The sequence below is a fragment of the Psittacula echo genome (genome assembly GCF_963264785.1).
Source record: "Psittacula echo genome assembly, chromosome: 3".
Taxonomy (NCBI): domain Eukaryota; kingdom Metazoa; phylum Chordata; class Aves; order Psittaciformes; family Psittacidae; genus Psittacula; species Psittacula echo.
Genome location: NC_137736.1, coordinates 52,798,730 through 52,821,804, shown reverse-complemented (window position 1 = coordinate 52,821,804; position 23,075 = coordinate 52,798,730). Strand labels below are relative to the sequence as shown.

The 23,075-nt window shown below is 36.1% G+C and overlaps 1 protein-coding gene across 1 annotated transcript in view; it reads left to right on the top strand.

Moving 5' to 3' along the window:
• Positions 1 to 22,342, top strand: part of STS (steroid sulfatase) — a gene marked incomplete at its 3' end in the record, with an annotated part of 86,660 nt that extends 64,318 nt beyond the window's left edge. The window contains exon 10 of the mRNA XM_080612224.1: positions 21,960 to 22,342. Coding sequence (XP_080468350.1) covers positions 21,960 to 22,342 — 383 coding nt within the window. The remainder of the gene's footprint in view (positions 1 to 21,959) is intronic.
• Positions 22,343 to 23,075: the final 733 nt, after the last annotated feature.

Here is a 23,075-nt window from a genome sequence, read left to right as displayed (position 1 = left end):
ACAGCACTTAATTCAGAGAAGACCTTCACAAACAGATAATTATCTTAAGGATAGTCTTGGTGATACTCCTTATCTAAGAAAAATAATGAAATTCTTGACAAAAAATTTCATCAAGGAACAATTGTTTTTTCCTGTGTACTGTAAGTGATCTTTCAAACTAGAAAAGACTTGTTTTGTTCTTTATCTGTGTTCCCCAGATAGTTAACTGGGTTGACTATTGCTACTTTGGAACTGTGTAAACACATACTGCCTGCAGATTATACCTGATGTACAGGCCAAAGCTGATCACCTCTGCCTCCCACTAGACCTGAGGCTTAGCAGAAGAAACTGCGATATTGTGAAATCCCTGCCATATACAGCATCTTTTGTACAGTTCTAGTGATGGGCACTTATAAGAAGGACCCAATTGTCCAACTAGTCTGAGACTACATTTTATAAATTTAAAGTTGCACCTTTTGAAGAAAAAAGCAGCAACCTACAGAAATTCATAGAAGAAAAGGCTTCCAACTGTTAAGGAAAAAAATATGCTTTTATGTACCTATTTAACTAAAGTACAATCCATTCTAAATAAAGGGTAAATATGCATATATTGCATAAATGAACTTATTAATGCATATATTCTCATATTTCTTGCTATATTTATTTTATGGGAAGGCTTAGTTTGTGTGTCAGCTTCAGTTTGCATATTCCACTTTTTTTTCTTAGACAAGATTTTGACCCTAAGGAAAAATGTATATACCAAGGAGTAAAAGGGAAGAAAAAGTACTGCTTAGCCATTTGGTCCCTTGTTGACTCCAGCACTCCAGAGTTCCTTTAGTAACTTTATCTTTGCCATTGTTAGATTACCACTGTGTTTCAGTCCAAAAAACTTTTTTGGGTTTAATTTTTGATTCTTAGGCTACATATATAAGAACCTAGTAAATTTAGCGTATATTAAATTCATAGTACTTCCATACCTTTCACCTGCTTGCAAGCTTCTAGAGTCTGACTTAAGCAGGGGTGATTCTCACGTCATTCAGGGAAGGTCAGTATCTCAGAGTGAAGAATTACCATTTTAAATTTATATATTTAGAGGCTAAGCATTTCTCATAACCACATCAATACATATCTTCATTAGACATGTTATTTAGGTCAGTTATTGCATTCACAATAAACTTTCCCCTTCATCAGCCATTTGAAGGAGCATTTAAAGGATATGTGCTATGCAATGCTCTTTTCAAGCAACCCTTCAAAATTTAAGCCTTATCTTTTCTAGAGAGACATTAAGGAAAATAATTTTTTTCTTCTACTTTCCACTTCTTCATCAGCCACAGAAAATAAGGTACACCATTTTTTTCCTGCTTCCCTTATATTTTGCATGATATAAAAAAATAATTCACATTATTCTTCACATTCTGGATTAAAAGAAGGAATGTGTTATCAGGCAGTTTTCTTTGCTTGTGATTCATGTCTTACTCTCAGACTTGTGCATGCTGACATTCGGTATCAGTGGCTTAGAAACAGCCAAGGCATACAGTCCCAGTCGTTAGAGGATGATTTTCTCTCATTTTGAAACCTTATAGACATATGTAATTTAATTGCTCTGCTAAAAATACAGAGCAAGACATGCTAAAACAGTGTCAGCAAAGTACTGTGATTGCCCACTATCAATGCTTATTCTCCATGGCTGCTTGGTGTACCATATGTGTACCAATATAAAAAACCAACACCTTTGGAAAAAAACCCAAACTTCTTTCTGCCTAGTAAGGTGTAATAATTTAAGGCGTTTCATTCATTAAACATTTCCATTTAAAAAAAAGTAGCTGAAGGATCTGCGTTTACTTTCTTGAGCTGAGCCACCCAAACTTTTATTTAGCTTTCAGTTGTGTACATCAGCTTATGCTTTGGCCTGTTTTAAGTCTGATCATATGCTCTTATGCTAGGGCAAGTAGATGAGTGCTTGTATATTTGCTAAAGTTATAATATAGCATAACTGAGTACTAAAAATCTAGCAAGAGCTCTGTCTCCAGAACATTATTGGCATATGAATTAGTACTATTAAAAATGCATTGCTATGACAACTTAATTATAAGGAGAGAATTCATCAGATACAGAGCAAATCTACAGTTGAATGGAACTACTGCATCTTTCAGACTCCTGATTGTGTGCAGAATTTTCATTTAATAAGAAGGAAATATATTGTAATCCTGTGTAACAAACACTGAGAAAAGTAATGCAATACAGTCTGTATTATAAAGAAATAATAATCTTCACCGTATTCTGGTACTAATAAAAATACACTAATGTTTCTAATAAATGCTGGAGTGACTTTACTAACAGCACTTCACTTTTTCTATTTCAAAATGAATTTCATTATTTGGTGGAAAATGTCATTCAGTAAACAAAAGAAAAAGAGACTTGCTGTGGCAATCTAAATTGAAGCATGCTAGACAATAGAACCAAACTAGCTTATCATGCAAATATAATGACTTTTAAAGACAGTAGAAGTTCACCAAAAAACTTTACATAGACATTTTCTACTTTGCCTCACTTAACAAACAGGATATATTTCAATTACTGTTTATTCTGAGTTTCTTGTATGTTGTGATCTACTGCAGTTACTGAAAATAGTGTTGTCAAATTCACCAACCAGGGATTCTTTCTATATTATCACAGAATTCTCATTCTTAGCTGTTGCAGTGTCCTCCAGCATCCAGTTGTCTACAGTATTTCATGAAACATATTTTGTTCTTTGGCTAGGAATAACGGCCTCTTCTCAGTCATGCATTTAGCCTTTTCTGCAGTTTCAGCTGTTGCAGATTAAAAACAAAGAAGAAGAGAATGGAGAGGAATATTTTCTGTTTTACAGTTTTCAGACTGTGTACTTAGCATATATTTACAGAATAGTGGGAGTTTTTTAAAGAATTTGTTTCAGGTTTGGTTCATCTAAAGACATTGCAGTCCAATAAAGAGGACAAAGCAGGAAAAAGTCTGCTCAGAAGGGCTGTTTTGTAACAACTTCTGATATGGACACATGCAACCTTTCTTGTGAAATGGAATTAAAATAAGTCTTAACAGTTAAAAAGTGTAAACTGAATTCATATGCTTAAATAATGCTAACTTGTGAAGACAGTATTGTCCTGAGAGAGTGCAGCAGATGGAGTCTAGACAGGTAGCAAAAACTGGGAAGCATCTATGAAGTTCTATAATACCAGCTAAAAATGTTTTTTCTACAGTCAAGTTCTCAGTGTGAGGGTAGGTGAGGCTAAGTGGCTGTCACTAGCAAATGGAGACACATTAATTTGTATGTGAGAGATATTTTGGATCGTAAGTGGTGGTAATATACTTCTATTTGAAAATGCCAGACCTTTCTTGTTCAGCCCTTGTAAAGCATTTAAAAATCATAACCTTTCAGACATCCACAAAGTAAATTAACAGTTCTGTTTTCTCTGAAGTACAGTATTAGTTATCTGTCAATATTTGATATTTTAAAGATATGTCTTAATATTGCTTCTACTTTTTTAATACAAACAAGAAATGTCAATGGTAGCTTCATATGTAAACTGTGGGATGTGCTTGTCATACCCAGTAGACCCGTTGGCAGAACCCATAACCTTGCCTAGCTTTTGCTTATTTTTTTGCTTGCTTCCCTGAGGAGATTTTTTACATTTATTGTTTATTTGCCTTCTCTGTGGTGAACAAAGGTCTTAGAGGATGCTGTTAGAGATTAGTAAAGATTTACATTGCCCCTGAGAATGCCAGCAGTTATAGTTCCTTTAATTGCTTAACAATACAAAGGAAGGTAAATTTAAAAGACATTTCATCCAGAACTTTCTTCTTTTGCACAGCATCTTCAAAGAGAAAGCTAATATTACCATGTGACTATAACTGCTGTCAAGGAAACATTTTGTTTTCTTATAAAGAAATATCTTTTCTTTAATCAAGTCTTATGGTACTAACCTCCTATATTTTCTCAGAAAAGAACAGATGGGAAGGGATAAGAAAGAAAGGATAAACATTTGAAGGAGTAAGATTTTCCCATTGACACAAAAATTTCTGCTTTCTAACTAGAAACTATAGACGTCTTTAGTCATAGTAAAATCGATGTAGGAACACTTTTGTCTCAGAGCCATTTCACCAGTGAAAGACCGTGGTAAATGTCCTTTGACATTGACATTATACACACAGACTTTCAGTGATCATATCATAGTTCTTTTTCTTCATATAAAAATAGCAACCATAACATACTGCTGTATTGAATCCATGATATCCTGACCTAAATTAGTAATGTTCTAAGTGAACAGAGAAAGGTTGACAGATTTCAGTGATCAAATAAAGGCAAAGGCATTTAAAGTAGCTAATTCACTATTATTTAAACTTCAGCTTGAGTGGCTTGCTGTCAGATATTGTGTCATGCACTTGTGACAGGACGAAAGAAAAATCTCTATGGATTTTTTTTTTCCTGTGTACTCCACAGCTAACACAAATAGAAAAAAAAAAAAAATCTGAGTTAGAGCTACTGTCTGGTAATTTTTTATCTATTTATAATGTTAACAGTAATTAAAGCAAATATAAACAACAGCTACAAAATAGAGAGATAAAAATGCCCTGCAACTTTCAAAAATTAATTTCAGCTTACCAAGTAACGCAAAAAGTGGGACTTTAGCAATTTCTGAAGCATTGCACTTCCAAAAAATATCTTTAGTTCAGTGCTGGATTTGAGCCTGCAGCATTCTGCATGTTGCATTCAGAACATAGCACTGATTCATCCTAATTTAAAAATTATATTCAAATGGCATATGTTGTCTTAGGTAGTGTTCTTCAAGGAAAGTAGTTATAGCATGCACAACCCACATAGAGTATTCTGTGTGCCACAGTCTCTTACATCCTGTTACTCCTAGAAAACAGAGCAAAGTACTTGTGTATTAGAGAAATTCCCTGGAACGTGACTGTCAAGTGCAAAGTGACGTCTCAGGATGCCATAAAAAACCATGCCATTAAAGGCAGAAAATATAATAGAAGAGAACAGTGGATGCTCGGATGATGGGTGCCCTTGGATGATGTTACACTGGAGACCAGTATGTGTCTGTGAATGATGTGCACTATGAACTGTGTAGTTGCTTCTGAATGTAAATCCTGGACTTTACTTTGGAAAGACAACACAACCAGAAAGATTCAGTAATCTGTAAATGTCTTCAGCCTCAGAAGAGCTCACATTTCATTACAAACAGTAACCTTTCTGTTCATCTCAGAGCTTTTTATGTTGTCTCAAGCTATTAGAGGACACATAATGCATTACATTTTTCAGGTATCTTTTATTAAGACATCCAGAGTTTCCTGAAACTAAAAAGAAGATAAAAACCCCAATATTTCTTGGTTTTTTGTTCTTAGTAGGGCAATTTTGTAGATGGATTTGTGTAATTTTTTTTTTTTTTTAACTGGAAAAGACTGGATTTCACTAGTAGTTTCTTGTCATAGTTCTTTCAGTGACCTCTTAGTAGAAATGAGAAGTCCATGAAGTAGTATAGAACAAGTTCCTCCAATGAAACAAAAAATGTTGTGATATTTTTCAAATTTATTCAAAGATTTACCCCAATTTTTGTTGAAAATCATACTCCAGCTGCAGTTCCATCATAGTAATCAGAATAGTAAATATAATACATTTATTTTTATAGACCCCATGGTCTCATAGATCTGGGACTCTAATGAAACATTTGTGAGACACACTCACTCACTCCTCTTCAACATTGGCATTTCAAAGCAAAATAGGTTGCCTACAGTTCATAGTAGGACCAGAAAGTTAGAAATCATGGTGGAATCACACATTAAAAGTCAACAAGACTGTAAAAACTCCATAAGGATCATGACAGTTTAGTACTTAGAATTAGCACTAGTGTAATAAAGGAAGGGTGACCCTTTTAGTGTTTGGAAATGTTAGTCAACCATAAGATAAATTTGTTATTACCCCAGTATCCTAGTTTTTTGTTTACAACCTGTTACCTGTGTATTGTACATTAATTTTAAATGGTATTATATCACAGAAGTCAGCTTCTCAATCATCTCACTCAGTGAGAATAGTCTTCACAATTCAGTAAAGTGTTCAAGATTAAATTAATTATATTATCTTGTCTCTCTTCAATGTGATAGGATGTTGTACAGGTAGGCTTTTAGTCCGTAGTTCTGACCCATCCATACAGACCTGTTCAGTGACAAGTGGAAATTTAATCTCGATCCTGAAAGCATTATAGATACCTTGGCATCAGTTCATGTCCTCGATCACAAAACCACTTAGCCAGCAAAGTTATTTGCCTTTAGTGAGCTGTTACTTTTTTGTCCTAGACATATTTAAGTTGTATTAAGAGAAAATGCAGTTCTTGCCTACAGTATGTAGATTGGATTATGACATTTGGTTTTATCAAAATTAGCAACATTTACAGCTTTTTTTTAGAACTGAAATTATCCTATTGAATATCATACATTGACAGTTTGCAGTTTTATCCTTCCGAAAATCTTGTAAGGTGCAATAATAGGCTTGTTTTAGCACAAGAATGAGTATTGAAAATAAATGTCTTGGTATAGTTTCATGGTCAATGTAAACATAATTAGTAAGTGGATAGAAAAGCAACTGGCAATTGCAAAAAATTGTAAAAGAATGCAGGTTGTTCGTTTATCTGCTTCAGTTCATTCAGCTGTGCCCTAGCAGGGCTGCTAAGTCATTTAGAAGCTCTGATGATGTCAAGAATACCAAGTAGGTCCAAACACCAGGACGGTGTACTGACAATGAAAGGCTTGCTTAGAAAACTCTGCTGGTGTTCACAGTGAGGCTGTGATAATCAGGAAAAGGTGCTGAGAAATGCTTTAACTGGATTTTGAAACTTGATACTAAATACATTATATAATGCCTGTAGCTCCTGAGCATTATCACAGTCCTCTTTTTTCTCCCTTTTATATGCCCAAATATTTCACATCTTCAGTTAGGAGATGGTTTACTTTCAGCCACTGCTATTAAACAGTTACAACATACTGATTTTTGGGGAAAACAAAAAACCAAAACAACCAACAACAAAACAAACAAAACAAAAACCTCTAAGTTCTGAGAATCATATTTGAGTGTTCATCAATTAGCAGGTTGAACAAAAGAAAGTAAACGTACTATTCATATTTCACAGAATATTTTTTAGTACCTATCTCTCAAAGCATTTAATCCAGTTATAAGTAACCATGAGGAGTGTTCATATTCTGAAGACAAAAAAAATATGTAAAGGTCAACATATTACTGTGTCTTTTTAGCACAGCTTAGATGTGAAAAATTTTATAAATTTTTATCATGTAATCAAGTGAGAAAATTAAGTATAAATTATTTGAGTGCTGCAAAGGATTATTCCATTAGTGGGTACTCCTCAAACTTAAGATGCTGGCAAATGATTACAACCAACAAGGACAGTGTCTACATATGCAATGGCCTGAGTATTCCCCACTAAGTATTTTTTTCATGTTGTCAGGCTTGATAAATCCATGTTATTGCTGTGGCATGGAAGACCCCTCTTCAGGTACCTTTTTATGTCTACACAGCTTAAGTGCCAGGATCTCAGCAGTACTGATTCAGTACTAGTAAAGAAACAGAGTATTAGTAGAGAAACAGCCAGCTAGTTAGGCTTCCATTTTTAGCAGTGTAAGAGAAAGTTAAGCAACCATGTAAACATTTCCTGAATTCGCATGTTTTAATTAATCACTAGACTGAGGTTGTAGTAAATGTCTGTCAGCATGCAATGCACTATAGTATGAAGCAGAATTGATCACTGCAAATCACTGCTCAGTGCTGAAACAAACCTGTTTTACAGCTGAAAATAATTTATGTAATCCATTTTCTTTTCCATTTCAACAGATGAGGAATGTGGGAATGCGTGCCTAGTTACTTGTCTTGGGGAGATTAGCATAAAAATGCATAGAAGTAGGAGCCATGGTAGTGAAGACAATAGAAAAACATTTCCTGGTGTTTCCTGTTACTATTATCTCAGATCTTTAAAGACCTGAGATTTTGACAAAGAAACAAGCTAAAATAGAGAGATGGAGACTGAATTTGCAAAACTATAAATTAAAAAGTGAATGTAAGCTTCAAAAGCCAAAAAACAACTACCCATATGCAGATGTTTGTATTTCACAGTATCCATGGAGTGCTGTCATCACTCTTAACTGCAGTGAGGAGGAGAACACATATATAAAATTTATATCTTGTTGTGTAATGCCAAAAGCACTTTCAATAATTTTGAGGAAATACAGTGTTTAACTGGATGACTTTAGACTGCAAGCTTGTTTATACTCTATTTATTTATGTTATTTCCTAAAATAATGGGTTAAAGCCATTAAAGTAAAGGTCTATGGGACATAAACTTAGACCAGTAAAAAAGATGTAGGCTTTCATGCTCAAGGATGTGCTTGCTTTGTTTAACTCTCTTGTGTAACAGAGCCTGAACCTCATATTGCCACGATAAACAGCACCAAATGTTGGATTAAGTTTTTCTCATAAGTGCCTTCTTCAAAGATACTTTGAGGTATGCTAGAATTATTACATTGAATTATAGAATTAATTAAAAGTAGGAGATCAGGAAGCCAAAGAGAGTAAACACCTCATTTGCAGCAGTGGTCTGCTTGCAGTCCTTCAACCATGCTTCAGAGATTGGAGGGACTGTTAGAGAGTAGTGTAGGGGAAAGGGACCTGGGGGTCCTAGTGGACGGCAGGATGACCATGAGCCAACACTGTGCCCTTGTGGCCAAGAAGGCCAATGGCATCCTAGGGTGTATTAGAAGGGGGGTGGTCAGTAGGTCGAGAGAGGTCCTCCTTCCCCTCTACTCTGCCCTGGTGAGACCGCATCTGGAATATTGTGTCCAGTTCTGGGCCCCTCAGTTCAAGAAGGACAGGGACCTGCTGGAGAGAGTCCAGCGCAGGGCAACTAAGATGATTAAGGGAGTGGAGCATCTCCCTTATGAGGAGAGGCTGAGGGAGCTGGGTCTCTATAGTTTGGAGAAGAGGAGACTGCGAGGGGACCTTATTAGTGTATATAAATATATAAAGGAGGAGTGTCATGAGGATGGAGCCAGGCTCTTCTCAATGGCAAACAATGATAGGACAAGGGGTAATGGGTATAAACTGGAACACAAGAGGTTCCACTTAAACTTGAGAAGAAACTTCTTCTCAGTGAGGGTGACAGAACACTGGAACGGGCTGCCCAGGGAGGTTGTGGAGTCTCCTTCTTTGGAGACATTCAAAACCCGCCTGGACACATTCCTATGTAACCTTATCTAGGTGTTCCTGCTCTGGCAGGGGGATTGGACTAGATGATCTTTTGAGGTCCCTTCCAATCTCTAACATACTGTGATACTGTGATACTGTGACTGCGGGGGGACCTTATTAGTGTATATAAATATATAAAGGAGGAGTGTCATGAGGATGGAGCCAGGCTCTTCTCAATGGCAAACAATGATAGGACAAGGGGTAATGGGTATAAACTGGAACACAAGAGGTTCCACTTAAACTTGAGAAGAAACTTCTTCTCAGTGAGGGTGACAGAACACTGGAACGGGCTGCCCAGGGAGGTTGTGGAGTCTCCTTCTCTGGAGACATTCAAAACCCGCCTGGACACATTCCTATGTAACCTTATCTAGGTGTTCCTGCTCTGGCAGGGGGATTGGACTAGATGATCTTTTGAGGTCCCTTCCAATCTCTAACATATTGTGATACTGTGATACTGTGATAAAAAAAGACTGAATTCATTTTGCCACCCATGTATCATGAGGAAAAAAAAATCGAAAAACCCACCCTTCCTGGCCCATGAAAATGATTGACTAGAAGTTTTAAGTTAGAATCTGGATTATACTCATTTTTGTGAAAGAAATCTAACACAACCTTAAGTGCTAGCAATTTTGTCTTTTTTACACATAAAACTGTAAGATTTAACACAGAGAATGAAGGACAATGTCTGGAGTTTCCCAGCTCCTTTGTTGCTTTCTTCTAGTTTGAGATGAATTCATTCAGTGGCTGATTACATTTCAGGTGAGCTCTCTGGGCATTGTGTAGGACTATTTTATGCAGCTAAATGTCTCCCCAGCAGGCCCAAGGGAAGGGCTTTTTCAAATTCTGCACCCAGGTCCATGCACCACACAGTTCAAAACCACTGGGATTTACCTGGATATATTAGGTCGTATGTCATGTATACATATCCATGTACCTGCCCGAAGAAGAAAATGCAACAAGGTTTTACCAATGGGATGTCAAGTAACTGAAGAATTTGTGTTTGGTGTTAGAAGATGTTGCTAAGCAGACATCAGTTTAATCTTCAGGGAGGTAAGATCTGAATGCTGAACACTGGTTACTGTCCAAGGTAGAGCTGTCCAGTGAACAGGACACTTGTCTTAAACTTGGTAAAACTTGATTGAAAGGTTTCTTCTTCCTATAGACTTTAAGAAAACATTAAATAAATCACTCAGAGCATATCCATCAGTGTCAGTATAACAAAGAAATAAAACATTTTTATTAACTCTTTTAGTAAGAAACAGCACAGATTGCCAAGAAAATAATTTGCTTTTTTTTTTTTTCCAAATGGTTTGAAGTAGGAGATTTGATGAGAAATGAGGAGCATACATAGATCCTTGCCTGAACGATTAGTTTAGCACTCAGCGTCTTCAGTCACAGATTATCTTGTAGTTTTCTAAATTTAAGCATGAGGTTATTATTAGTATTCCTAAGCTAAGGTCGAATGCTTTGCTGAACAGAAGGCAAACAAGATGAAACCAACTTCTCAGTAAATTCACAGGGATTTTAACATTCAATTCAGTCTGCAACTCTACAAAAGGTGTAGAAATTAAATTTGGACTAGACAATGCAACAGGTAATTGAGGGATGGGACAACCCAAATGAACTCCAAGCAGTCACCTGCACCAAAATCTTTGTTTAAACTCCAGCAAAACTTTGTGAAGGATTTATATTGAAAAAGTTAGTAGATAAAACACTACGTGAAAGGAGTGTGCCAATGAAATGTCTTTGTCTTCTGCAATAAAGGAAAGAATGATAGTAGCGCAAAAGTTACAATAGAAGACACCATCCATCAAGAGAGCTCTTAAAAAATACATTGTAGGGAACAATTGTGCAGTGGCAGAGGGATGAATTAGATGACAAAAAGAAAATTCATTTGAAATATCTGAAATGTGCTTTTGTTCTTATGTGCTACAACTGGAACAGAGGAAACTGCATGCATTAATATGAGAAAGCTGCATGCATCACATAAGCAGAGTCAATGCAGATTTGCTGTAGCTAGGGACTATATTTCAAAGGTCATTAAATGATCATTAAGGATGAATAAGACTAATTTTAAAAGTATATAGAAATACTTTTATTTAATAAAAAATATGTTTAATATATGAACAAGGAAGGCAAACCCCTGTGTTTTCTGGCCATGTTAGTTAAATATGTAGGTTTTCGCTGTATTTGAGAGGAGATGTTTATCCCACTATCTGAGAACACTGTGGGATTTTATGTAAGTAGCAGCACCATATAGATAGATATTTGACCTTAGAAAGAAAAATTAAGGATGGACTAGGAATGCTGGAGAAACAAGATTTTTGACTCTCTAACTTGGGGTGATGCTTCACTCTAATTGTCACTCTGGCAGAATCATAAGTGCCCCCAGCACTGGCAGTGCTTTTATTGATGGAAAAAGGTCTTCCACCACCCAAGCAGAGCAAGCAGAGCAAGCAGAGCTGGATGTTGCTAACAGGATTCACCAGCGGTTCCTGACTAAGTAAAGTGGTGATTCAGGTCCAACGTCCATTCAGGGAGTCCAGTCAGCAGCAGGAGGAGATGAGAGCACAGACAGAACTGTCCACTTGGGCAGGAACTGATGACATTGGGATTAGCTGAAATGGGAATCCTGGTCCATTGGCAGGGCGCACAGATAAGCATCTACCCTAGGGCAGGGCAGGGCCAGTGAGGTTCTTTGGTACCCTCAAAGCTCTTGACATCTCAGATTTTAGCAAATTCTCAGGATGGTGATGACAGCATGTAGAAGTCGGCAGTATAAACGTCTACCTCTCAGTTAACCTAAGCTAGTCAATTTTATCAAAAGAGAAATTCTTCTCAACCTAAGGCAGGCTTCTAACAAAGGTAAGTAGCAGATCAGTATGAGCTCGTAGATAGCTTACATAAAGACCTCCACATTGCAGGGATCCAAAATTAGGAGAGGTCACCAGATTTTCAAATTGGATACTAAGTAGCAGCATAGCAATGAGCAATAAATCCTACTCAGTACCTTGAATTTAAAATTAGAAATGCCTTGCACAATGCGAAAAACATTATTATTTTGATATGTCTCAGGAATGACACTATGGGAGTCTTTTGAAGTTGACTGGGAATTTTAGGATCATGTAATTTAATTAGTGTTATTTTTCTTTTAAATCAGTGAAGGTTCAAATAAGGGCCTGTCTAGAAATATGCAGTCAATAAGATAACCAGGTTAGACTGTGTAATATAATACATACTGATTTGGTTTTGTAGTACAGAGTGACATTTTATCCATGAATCAGTTTCATGAAAGAACTGACAAGAATGGTCAGAAAAGAAAAACATGGATGAGATACACATCCTGATTTGAGTTACAGTGGCATAAAGATCTTTAAAATCGAATTGAGAAAGTGCCACTTGCTTTGCTTGTTCAATTTTCCTTTTAACACACGACCAAAATGGTCATTTACCTTCTCTGTTTGCTATCAGCTCTCTGAAAATATTTTTATTCTTTCTTACAGATGATGTTGGTGATTGGGGCAGCTTTTAATGTGGAGGCATAGGTGTCCTTCCCAAAACTAACTTTCTAAACTTAAGTCTCATTAAACCTCATACCTTTTTACCAGCCTTTGTCTTAACGGCAACACAGTGACTAAGTAATCTATCACAGAAATAGTAGTGACTGTAACAATAAGTAACAAGTTTCTATAAATACATACTCATCTTTTACCGATATGTACACATTTGCATGTTATACTTTGTAGCAAAGCTTTTTCTTGAGGTTTCCTGAACAGTAGAAGGCAAGAACAGCAGACCACTTTTCTGGTTTTGAGGGTCACATGCATGAGGACGCTGAATTGTCAGCGTGATGTGAATTTATGTCTGCTTTCCACTGGTTCAGCTACATAATTCCATGAAAGACTTAAATAGCATAATTCACAATATGTAGGTCATTGGAGAAAATTCGTTTTTCCTTCAGTAATAACTTGTGGTCTTCAGACCACATTTTTGCTGGACGAAGAACATTCCTTTTCTTGCCTCTGAACTGTGTCCTTCTACCCTGTTTTCATCCTTTTTCCATCTGTTTATTCCCCTTTCCATCCCCATTTTTGAGCTTCTAGTCTCACTGATAGTGAATCTTCTTTTGATTCTTCTAATTGACCAAATCTTTGCATGTCTTCCCCTTCTGTAATGAACTTTGACCTTTGTGAGGGTTTTCCTGTCATTTACCTTTTCTGTTTTGTTCTTTTTTTTTTTGCCTCACAGGCTCCTTCACTTTCACTTTTCTCTTTAGATAAGTCTTTTGTCTTAGAAGTAGGGTTTGCTTTGCTTTGTTGTTTTTTTGGGGTGTGTGTGTGGGTTTTTAAGACCTTTTTGGCTTCTCTCCTTGCTCCTTTTTTGATGATATTCTTCTTTGATGATATCAAGAAGACGTACATTTTTGCACTGCATGAAACATCTGAGGCATTTACTATTTCTTGCTGGGGTCCATTACAATCTTTTCATCTCCTTGATTATTGAAGATATTTTTTTTCATTATTCCTAACTTGCTTTGTGGGTATCATCTTCAATCTTTGTTTGCACCCTTGTTTGTTGGGTTTTTTTCTCTCTCTATCTGATCTTGCCTATTTCATGAGGGCACCACAATCAAGAAAAGCCTGCATAAATTCCAAATAATCTTCCAAATCCCTCATTTATGTTCAGCATTTCAACTGCAACAGCTGGAGGAAGCAGAACAAGCATTAAGTGTCATTTAACTAAACTATCCCACTAAGTATTTTAATTTGCTATCTTGATCCATATATCAGAGCAACTGCAGCTAAATTTGGGTGACACAGCATGGGCGTATTATTTGGTAAGTGTGAAATAATGTAACTGCTAAAGGATAGAAGAGTATTCCTAGGTTGAACAGACACCACAAAACTGTTTATATGCAGCTCAAGAAAATTGACCTGATCAACTGATACACATTTCTGCTAACAATATTTTAGGTAGGAAAGTGTTTCCCCTGACAAGCATGACAAATACTGTTCCAATATTTTCTTGCCTCTGCTCTGCTCTGTGACAGTGGCAGCAGAGTTATTGTTAGGCTCAGGCAGAGCTATTTATACACTGGGACTTGCAGTGCCCCAGAAAAAAAGAAATTAAATCCTTGCTTCTTTAAAAAAAAAAAAAAATTATTGCTAATCATTGTAAGAACAGAAACCCAATTTCCTAATCCAGTTGATTGAAGTGAAATAGAGACCTTCTTCTTCTTTATTTGTTTTGAGGTTTTTGTTTGTTTGTTTGTTTCTTTCTTTCTTTTCAGTGTTTTTTTTTTTTTTTGGTTTGGTTTTGGTTTGTTTTGGTTTGTTTTTTTGTCTTTGCACTTCCCTTTCTCATGGTTTAGATTGCAAACTAAGGGGCAGGAATGGCTGCAGCATTGGAAGCTGTATAAAGAACAGCTGAAATGTATTCATCCCATCTGCAGCCCCAGGAGACCCTTCTCTGTTCTTGTTTTTAATATGAAGGAGATTTTAGCACTTCAAAAGGTAAAGCCTGTTTTTCACTGTGCTGCATACATGCATTCCTTAAGCTGCAAATTAGGAGAGAGTCAAGATTTTTTCCCTTTTCCACCACTTTCTGTTATCTGGAGAATAGCTGAAGATGTCTGTATCCATCTTGCATACCACAAAGAAAAGAAATTGCTTTCCTAAAGCTCTTTCCCATTGCTTTCCTAAAACTCTTCAAACTCAGACATTCGTGTTGACTGGAGAACTGTGAAATTAATTAAGTTTGTTTTTTTGTATAGAGGTCCAAACTGGCAGACTGCTGAAATACCTGAACCTTGAACAGGTGAAAACAGAAAATAGACTTCCAGAAATTTTCTTAGGAATAAATGTATATGAGTCCCTGATCATCTAAGAAAACATCCTGTGTTATCTCCTTTTGATGTTTATTTTTAATTCATGATTTTGAGGGATTTTTGCATTGTTTGAACATACTCTTATTAATCACATTATTCTGTGTCACAGACCTTCAGTAAACTTCTGCTTTCCATTTCTCGAAATGTATTGGTTCCAGATGATAGGTTCATAGGAACCCTAATGAACTAGATATAAACTTTCCTACACATTTCAAAAATCAATTTCCACCTTAAATTCTGATATTTGTACACCCCTAAGGTATTAGGTGCTATTCCAAGCTATCTAGTTCTACTTGACTTGGTACCTGCACAATTTTCTCAACTTTTCTTTCTAATAAATACAAACAACACAAGTTTCAATTTTCTTTCAGCTATTCCCCCAAAAGTTTGACACCTTTTATAATCTTTTACTAGTTTCAGAGTCTGGCAAAGAGATGCATTTTCTAACACTGAAACAAAAACTATTCTCATTTATTTCAGATGCTAAACTACACATACTATAATCTTTGCAGTAAAAAGAAAATTCAGTTTCTCAGATTTACTTTTTTAATATTTAGGACTGCCTGGTACTGATATTTTTGCACCATATCACATAGAAATCGTTGCTTTCCTTAATTCAATTTTTTTTTCTACTCTGACAAAAGATACCCCTTTGCTATGTTGTCATTTGTGCTTAACTGATTCAATTTTCAAGATAAACCCATTTTTTCAGAAGATTTCCTAATTATCCTAGTAGCTTTTTAGCAGTAAAACAAAACAACCCAACAAAACAAACAACTAAAAATTCAACTAAGACACCTATAAGGAAGCATAATGTACCCAAGTTTTATAATAAAAGAATATTCAGTGTTCTTTGGCAGTGCACAAAATTCCAGGGAACTGCATAACAAAGTTTATACTTTTCATTTTTAAATTATATTTGAATAATTATGTCTTTGTTCTTAGATGTACATCTTGCTACTTAAAGGTTAAACACGTTATCAGTTTTCAGATTAATAATTTGGGATACTTTATTAGCATTCTGTGTGTCAAGGGTTTTCTTGACATCCAAATTTTGAAAAAATGTCTGGATAAAATAATTTATATACAAATTTCTGGGGATAGTTTTGGTTTTGGTTTTGGTTGGTTCAAGCTTGTCTGAAAATTTCTGCGGAAGTTGCTAAGGAATTTCTTTGCATTTTTGTCTTGTATGATTGCTCAGTATCAGGAAAATTGCTCTCTGAATCTTGCAGATCTGTTCATTTCACTCAGAATGATTGCATCTACTTTATGTAAGGGAGTAATGATTGTCCTCAATTTATTTTCTTTTAATAAAATGTGTGTTTGAAGGACAGAAAGAACAAAAGGCAAAACACAGTTCTGGATAGTTTTCTCTTTGGTATTTGCCATGTCAAAGTGGCTATCTTTGTTACGTTCAGTGTGGTGTTGTCTCAGTTCTTAACTCTATCTCTTAGTGACTCCAGTGGAAAACCAGTACATGCAAATTGATACCATTTCTCTCGCAAGCAATAAAATAAGGCTTTTCTATTTTCAGGGACTTTTGAATATAGGTTGGAAATAACCAGTTTTGTTTTTTTTTAATTTGGTTCCACCTTTATATTCTATTTTCAGTATGCCATCAACTGTTGATTGTTTGAACTGAAAATTACATGGATCATTCAGCAAGTAAATAGATGTTTCAAAATAATCTATAGCAAGTATCTGGATTACATGCACCAAATTATTATGGATGGATTTATTTATTTAATTATTTTCCAGGGCAACACGTATTCTTCCATGTTGCTGTTAAGTAAGATTTCCAAATAAGAGGCATATAATTGCATTATAGCAGCATAGTTTCTATACCCACAGATTCTTCCCATTTGGGACTTTCTTCAACAAGAAAACACTGTAAATGATTAATCAAGTATTTTTGAAGATGATGAAGAATTCAGGAAAATACTTCTTTGTCAGCTGCTACCATTCAGCAGAATCCAGTGGAAACTTTTCATACCATACCGCTTACTCTAGATAATGAGCTCAGTCATGAAGTTTCTGTCTTGATTTCAGCAGCCCGAGCATGATTTCACTGTCTTTTACTCCAGCAGTTGTTCAGTATGATTATTATATATTCATCAATGTGCAATCCTTTCCAGTTTAGAGGATAATTAACATTGCAGTTTCTATCTATAAGATTTTAAATCACTGCTACTACTGGTATTTTTCATGGTTTTACCTCAAATACTGTATGTTCTGCCGAATTCTTTATGCAAGCCTCTTCTAGCAACAACTGATTCTCATAAAATAACATTATGTTTTTGAATATCAGTTATTCTCCACCTATTACTACAGGACATAATGTACTGTCTTTTGACTGATGTAACAATATTACATTGTAAGATACCCAGATACTTAAAACAAGTATATAAAAAAATAAATTTACTGAAAGAACAATGAAGTTACAAATTTTTAAACTCAAATAGCAGATTTTTATTAGCTGTTTGAGGAATGCACATAGTCATTAAAACAATGCATGTATTTTCCTTATAGCAACCAGATAGTATTCTCTAGGAGCTTCATATAGTTCTACAAGGATGTCACAACTGAAACCTTTTCTAAATTGCTAAATTATTGAAGATCTGAATATATACACGTGTGATATCTACTTTATAAAAGATTAGCAGAGAACCTAACAATAAATGATTCTAAAGATACAGGAAGTGGGAAGACAGGATTCAATCTAATAACAGTTATCTGAAGAATGTAATTTTCAAGCTACTCTGTAGAAAAGTTGAAGAGCTTGATCTAGGAGTGTAGGAGCTGACAATGGCTACTGAGCACACTCGAGATACAGGAAAAGTCTGTAGGCAATTTACATCAATATGCTACGCCTACAGGGTTATGCTCAAAGGCATCTGATGTCAAGGAGAGACCAGCACTGCAATTTACAGTGAAGAACAGACTCGTTTAACTTGTTCTTCTACAGAAAGAATAAACAACATAATGTGAACAAAGGAGATAAGTTGCAGCAAACTTATAAAGCTACTAAGCTTTATAAGTCATAGATAAATTCAGTAAAAATGAGGTCCAGGCAATAACACATCAATAGCTTCTATTCACTTCAAGAACTGCTTATCAAAAAACACCATTTAGCCATCAGTGATTAAGAACAGTTATATTATAACAGAGATTACATACCTATCCAGTGTGTTACTTCGTCTTGGAAATATTACTATTACTTACTGAGAGACTTTTATTTGTTCTCATGACTGGTGCCTGTCTTTTGGAGCTACCTGTCTGTTCAGGTGTGAGAAAATAAATAGATGAGTAAAGGATACTAAAACAGGAGTCTGCCAGGGAGAACTCTGACCAATTATGTTCATAGCAGATTTGCTTGAACTAATTACAACCGATTTTAATTTGAGACTATTTAGATGTACAGGTTCTGCAGTTTCTGTTTTTCTTAATGTGTGAAGGGAAGAGGTGTTCTGAGAGTTGAATAGGTGAAATTGCTGGACAATTCAGAGAGCTGGAGAGTTGCAGGAAAAATGGATGCTAAATAAAGTAGCCGTGAAGCACTGGGATAGTATCTTTAAGAGTGCTACAGAGTTAGAGCTTGCCTTCTGTTTTGGAAGGGACCTGATATACTTGACTGTGGGAGAACACTGACAATTTTACTGCTAACTTCACTGAGGAGGAGACATATAGTTATCTTTCTATATAAAGAGAGTTTACTATCCAGATGCTTTGCAGAACAAAGGTATCGTTAATTACTGAGAGATTAATTTGATCCTTGTAGTTAACCTTCTGACAAAATGAGATTTTATATCAGCTGAGAGAGACTGGGAGAAAGCTCTTACTTTTTAATATTGAGTCTTATACAGTTCATCAGCTTTACAGATTAGAAGTCTGACAGCTCTTTATGTCTCCTAGTATATTACACTGGCTGCTCCACAGCAACAGACACTGATAGATATGCATTAGTTTTTATAATGCTTAGGAAACTGGCAGTTAAAGTCTGTGCTGCTGTTCCTCCAGCGCCACATGAAGTTCCAGATCCTTGCTGAAACATTGCTGCAGTGCAACAGATGAACATTACACAATAACAGACTTTGCTCTTGCAGAGCTCAGTGGTTTTTTGTAGTATGATCATGACATTATATAGATGCATAGCTAACAAACTAGCACTAGCTCTTCAAAACACTAGTGGTGTGATTCAGACATGATATGATGTCACACATGCTCTCTCCTCAACCCCAAACCTGATGCTGCACCATGCTGTCTGCTCTGCGTAGAGCAAAACCTGAACAATTCTTTATTCTTTGGGAGAAGAAAAAAATGGTACAACTGCCTTATTTCTTCCTTTTTTCCATGCCTTACCTACATGAGCTGCTTGTACTGACTTGCATTAGTTCAAAATCCCCAACTTTATATTGCTGTTTATAAGCCCTTAAATTGCCTGGTGATACAATGCCCAACATCAAAAACATTGGTTGAAAATTTCCTTTCAATGTCATTCAGCACAAGTGTAGCACCAAAGATAGATGAGTGGTAAGACACCCTGACCACAAAGTTCTCATGTGCATGGCCTTACTGGAATTCCTATTAATTGACATTTTAATAGCTACATAAGTTTGTTTTTTTTTTTTTTTTCTTTTTCTATCAAGCTGTTATAGTGCCCTGAATCAAATTCTCAGGTGGGGCAAATGTTGTGTGCTCTACAAAGGTGCACAGTGCACTAATTAATAAAGCCCTTTGGCTTTTTCTGTTATTCATTGTCCATCTTGCCAACTAGACACTTTTAAAGGGCCTGAAAGAATGTTTGGTATGGAATTACATACCTTCCCAGAATGTAAATTCTGAATCTCAATAAATAAGAGGCATATATCTGCTCCTGGAAGTGTTCCATGCATAAGTGCAAAGAAATTTTAGAAGTGTTGCTTTGTTTGTTTATTTCAATTCTGAGAAAATGGCAAATAATTCAAGTATCAAACCAACCTTTCAAAATCTTATTCAAAAGGTAGATGAAGGAATATTGCCTTGCCTTGCCTTCCTTTCCCTTTCCTTTCTCTTCTGTTTTTCCCAGTAAGACTGTGCCATTGCGGCTGTCACAGCCAGAGCCTTTTAAAGCTTGCCACGTCCTATTATCTGTGCCTGCAAGTCACTCTCAGCCTTTAAAGCTCCTTCCCCTTTGCTGGCTTCCAGGCAGCATTCAGAGGATTCTCCCAGTCTAATGTGTGTAATAACCATCACCCCTCCAACCCTGATTTAAGTGCAGATGAAGTGAACTGGAAGTCTCCAGGCTCTGTCACTGAATTGGTTCCAAAAGGTAAAATCTCCTGTAATATGAAAAAATGCTGTGGGATAGAAGAAGCTGTAAAGAATCTGAAGGTCACATACTGTCCTTTAAATTCATGCTATAGACTAGCACTACAGCCTGTGAGTCTTTAGTCCACTGAAACATTTCTTTCTTTAAACCTGTTTTTCCATTTTAAAATTGAGTATGATATAGTTACAGCTTGGCATATACCAGTTCTGAACTGATGAATTGATTAATGAATATTAACCACTGTAGTGCACATAAATCTGTGGCTATCCGTTGCTACATTAACAAGCTTTCTGATAAAATTCAACAAAATACCAAAAAGTTTTTCCCCCACTGCTGGAAAAAAAAAAAAATGAGGTGATACATAAATGTTTTTCGCAGTAGGGTGCTGAGGAATGTAAATTATTGATGATTAGTGTCCTGCTTTTATTAAGAATGAAGTAGGGGTTTTTATCTATTCAGTGATTCTCTGGTCCCTTTCTGGAGAACAGTGTGCTTTCCTGGTTGTGGGAGGACTTTGTGTTTCCCTGGAAGTGCCTGTCACTGCCTGCCTTTCCTGTCTGTTCTGTGATACTTGAGGAAAACAGTAGCCTTTTTTTTTTGTTTACTCCTTTGTTTTTAAATATTTTCAGATTCTCCAGTGTACCTTCTGTTCAAGAGTGCTTCTTGAAGGAGCCGATTGATATCTGTTTATTATTAATCCAGTAAATAACTAGTATTTTTAAACAGTGAAAATTCTAAATGAAGTTACACTAGTTCAGTTTCTGTACACAGCAAATTAATCTGAAAGAGAATGACCAAACTGCAAATGAATACCTTTGCTTCCCATTTTACAAAGCAGAACATCACCTAAAAATTGTTCTACTGTAATAGTTACTTATTTTGGGAAAAAAAAAAACATCTAGGGGCCCAAGAGAGCAATTTAGCATCCTTTGTACCTTTTCATGTCATCACATTTAATAATGTAAGAAACTGTCTCCAGGTGCTTGCAATGAAAGCATGTGGCAGGGAGCAATGGTTTAATACACAAAAGAGAAGAAGAAAGAAAAAGGTAAAAAGGAAATTGTTTTCATTAGTAAAATGGGAAGCAGACATGACCCAGAAATGTCTGGATATGATCAAGGGGCATTTTAATAAGTTTTGAAGAAGACAGTACAATGGCTTAGTAAATATTTATGCACATCTTCTTGGCACTGTTTATGTAAAAATACAAAGTTCTTTTTTAAGTATTCTATGGGTTAGTTAATCAGAATCCATCCAAGGGAATGAAATAATCATAATTATTTCGTAAATCTGTGTTGCCTGAAAATCAGTGTGTTTTGCTTCTTTTTGTTTTGCTCAATTTTGTTTTATTCTTTCAGTATATTGCAGTTCCTCTACAGAGCAAGGTTGTACTAAAAGACTGATTTCCTGTGGTGTAAATTAGAGGTTCATAAGACTAGGAGACTTTCAGTTTTTCACTTTATCACCAGCTGTTTTGTGTCTGTAAATTGCAGGTGAATCTGTCTGGAAAGTCTTCTTCTTCACTCCAAACTTTAGTCCGGAAGACTCCAATGGTTGCTATGATTCTCATGTTTGCTTCTGCCATGGAAGATTCATCACATGGCATGATCCCCCACTGCTCTTCGATCTCTCCAGAGACCCTGAAGAGAAAGTCCCACTGACTCCAAAAACAGAGAGACGTTTCTATGAAATCCTCAGGGTCATACACTTAGCAATAGAAAACCACACCAGATCCCTGCATGCTGTCCCTAACCAGCTGTCATGGGACAACCTTCTCTGGAAACCATGGCTACAGCTGTGCTGCTCATCTCTCTTTCAGTCTTGCTATTGTGACCATGATTCAGAAAGAAGCCTGCTGGAGGTCAATTCAGGATAAACAAGCTGCAATTCCCTTTCAGAAACTAGAACAAGAGAGAGTGGGTAGTTGACTTGAACCACTGTGGTACCAGACTTCAGAATGTTTTGTTACATAGGAGCACCTGTCTTCAAATGCATCATTGCAGAAGAGAATTTCAGTCAAGAAAATGTTCCAAGAGAAGGAGGGCAAGACACACCTTTTCTATCTTTATAATACAAGAATCAGTAAGAAGCACATGCTGTCATCCTCATCTACCAATGGGCAGGCTGTAGACATTTTCTAGATGAGATAATTATCTAGATATCTTCAGCTTCAGCTTTCTTCTTTCACAGCAAGAAATTTACCTATAGTTTATGTCAATTACAATCACTAAATGCACACTTTCCTGTCCTTTTTGCTAAGTGCCACCCAGTGTTAGTAGGACATTACAGAGCAATTAAAAATACAGAGATAATAATGGAGAGGTCCACCTGTTACTATAATTTAGTAACTGATAAGTAAAGAGGACACCTGCAACAGCATCTCTATCAGGTGTTATGGATATGAAATAATAAATACCTTGCCAACAATCTAACATTGCTTGTGCCATAATAATGTAGAGAGCTATGTAGCAAAGACCTTGTGTTCACATTAAAATAGTGCTTTGTAGCTACTGGCGACAACCTTTGTTTCTAAAGAAAACTACTTCAAGTATGCCTGAGTGTGTGCCATAAGTCTGCATATGTATATATATCTGCAAGCCAAATTCATA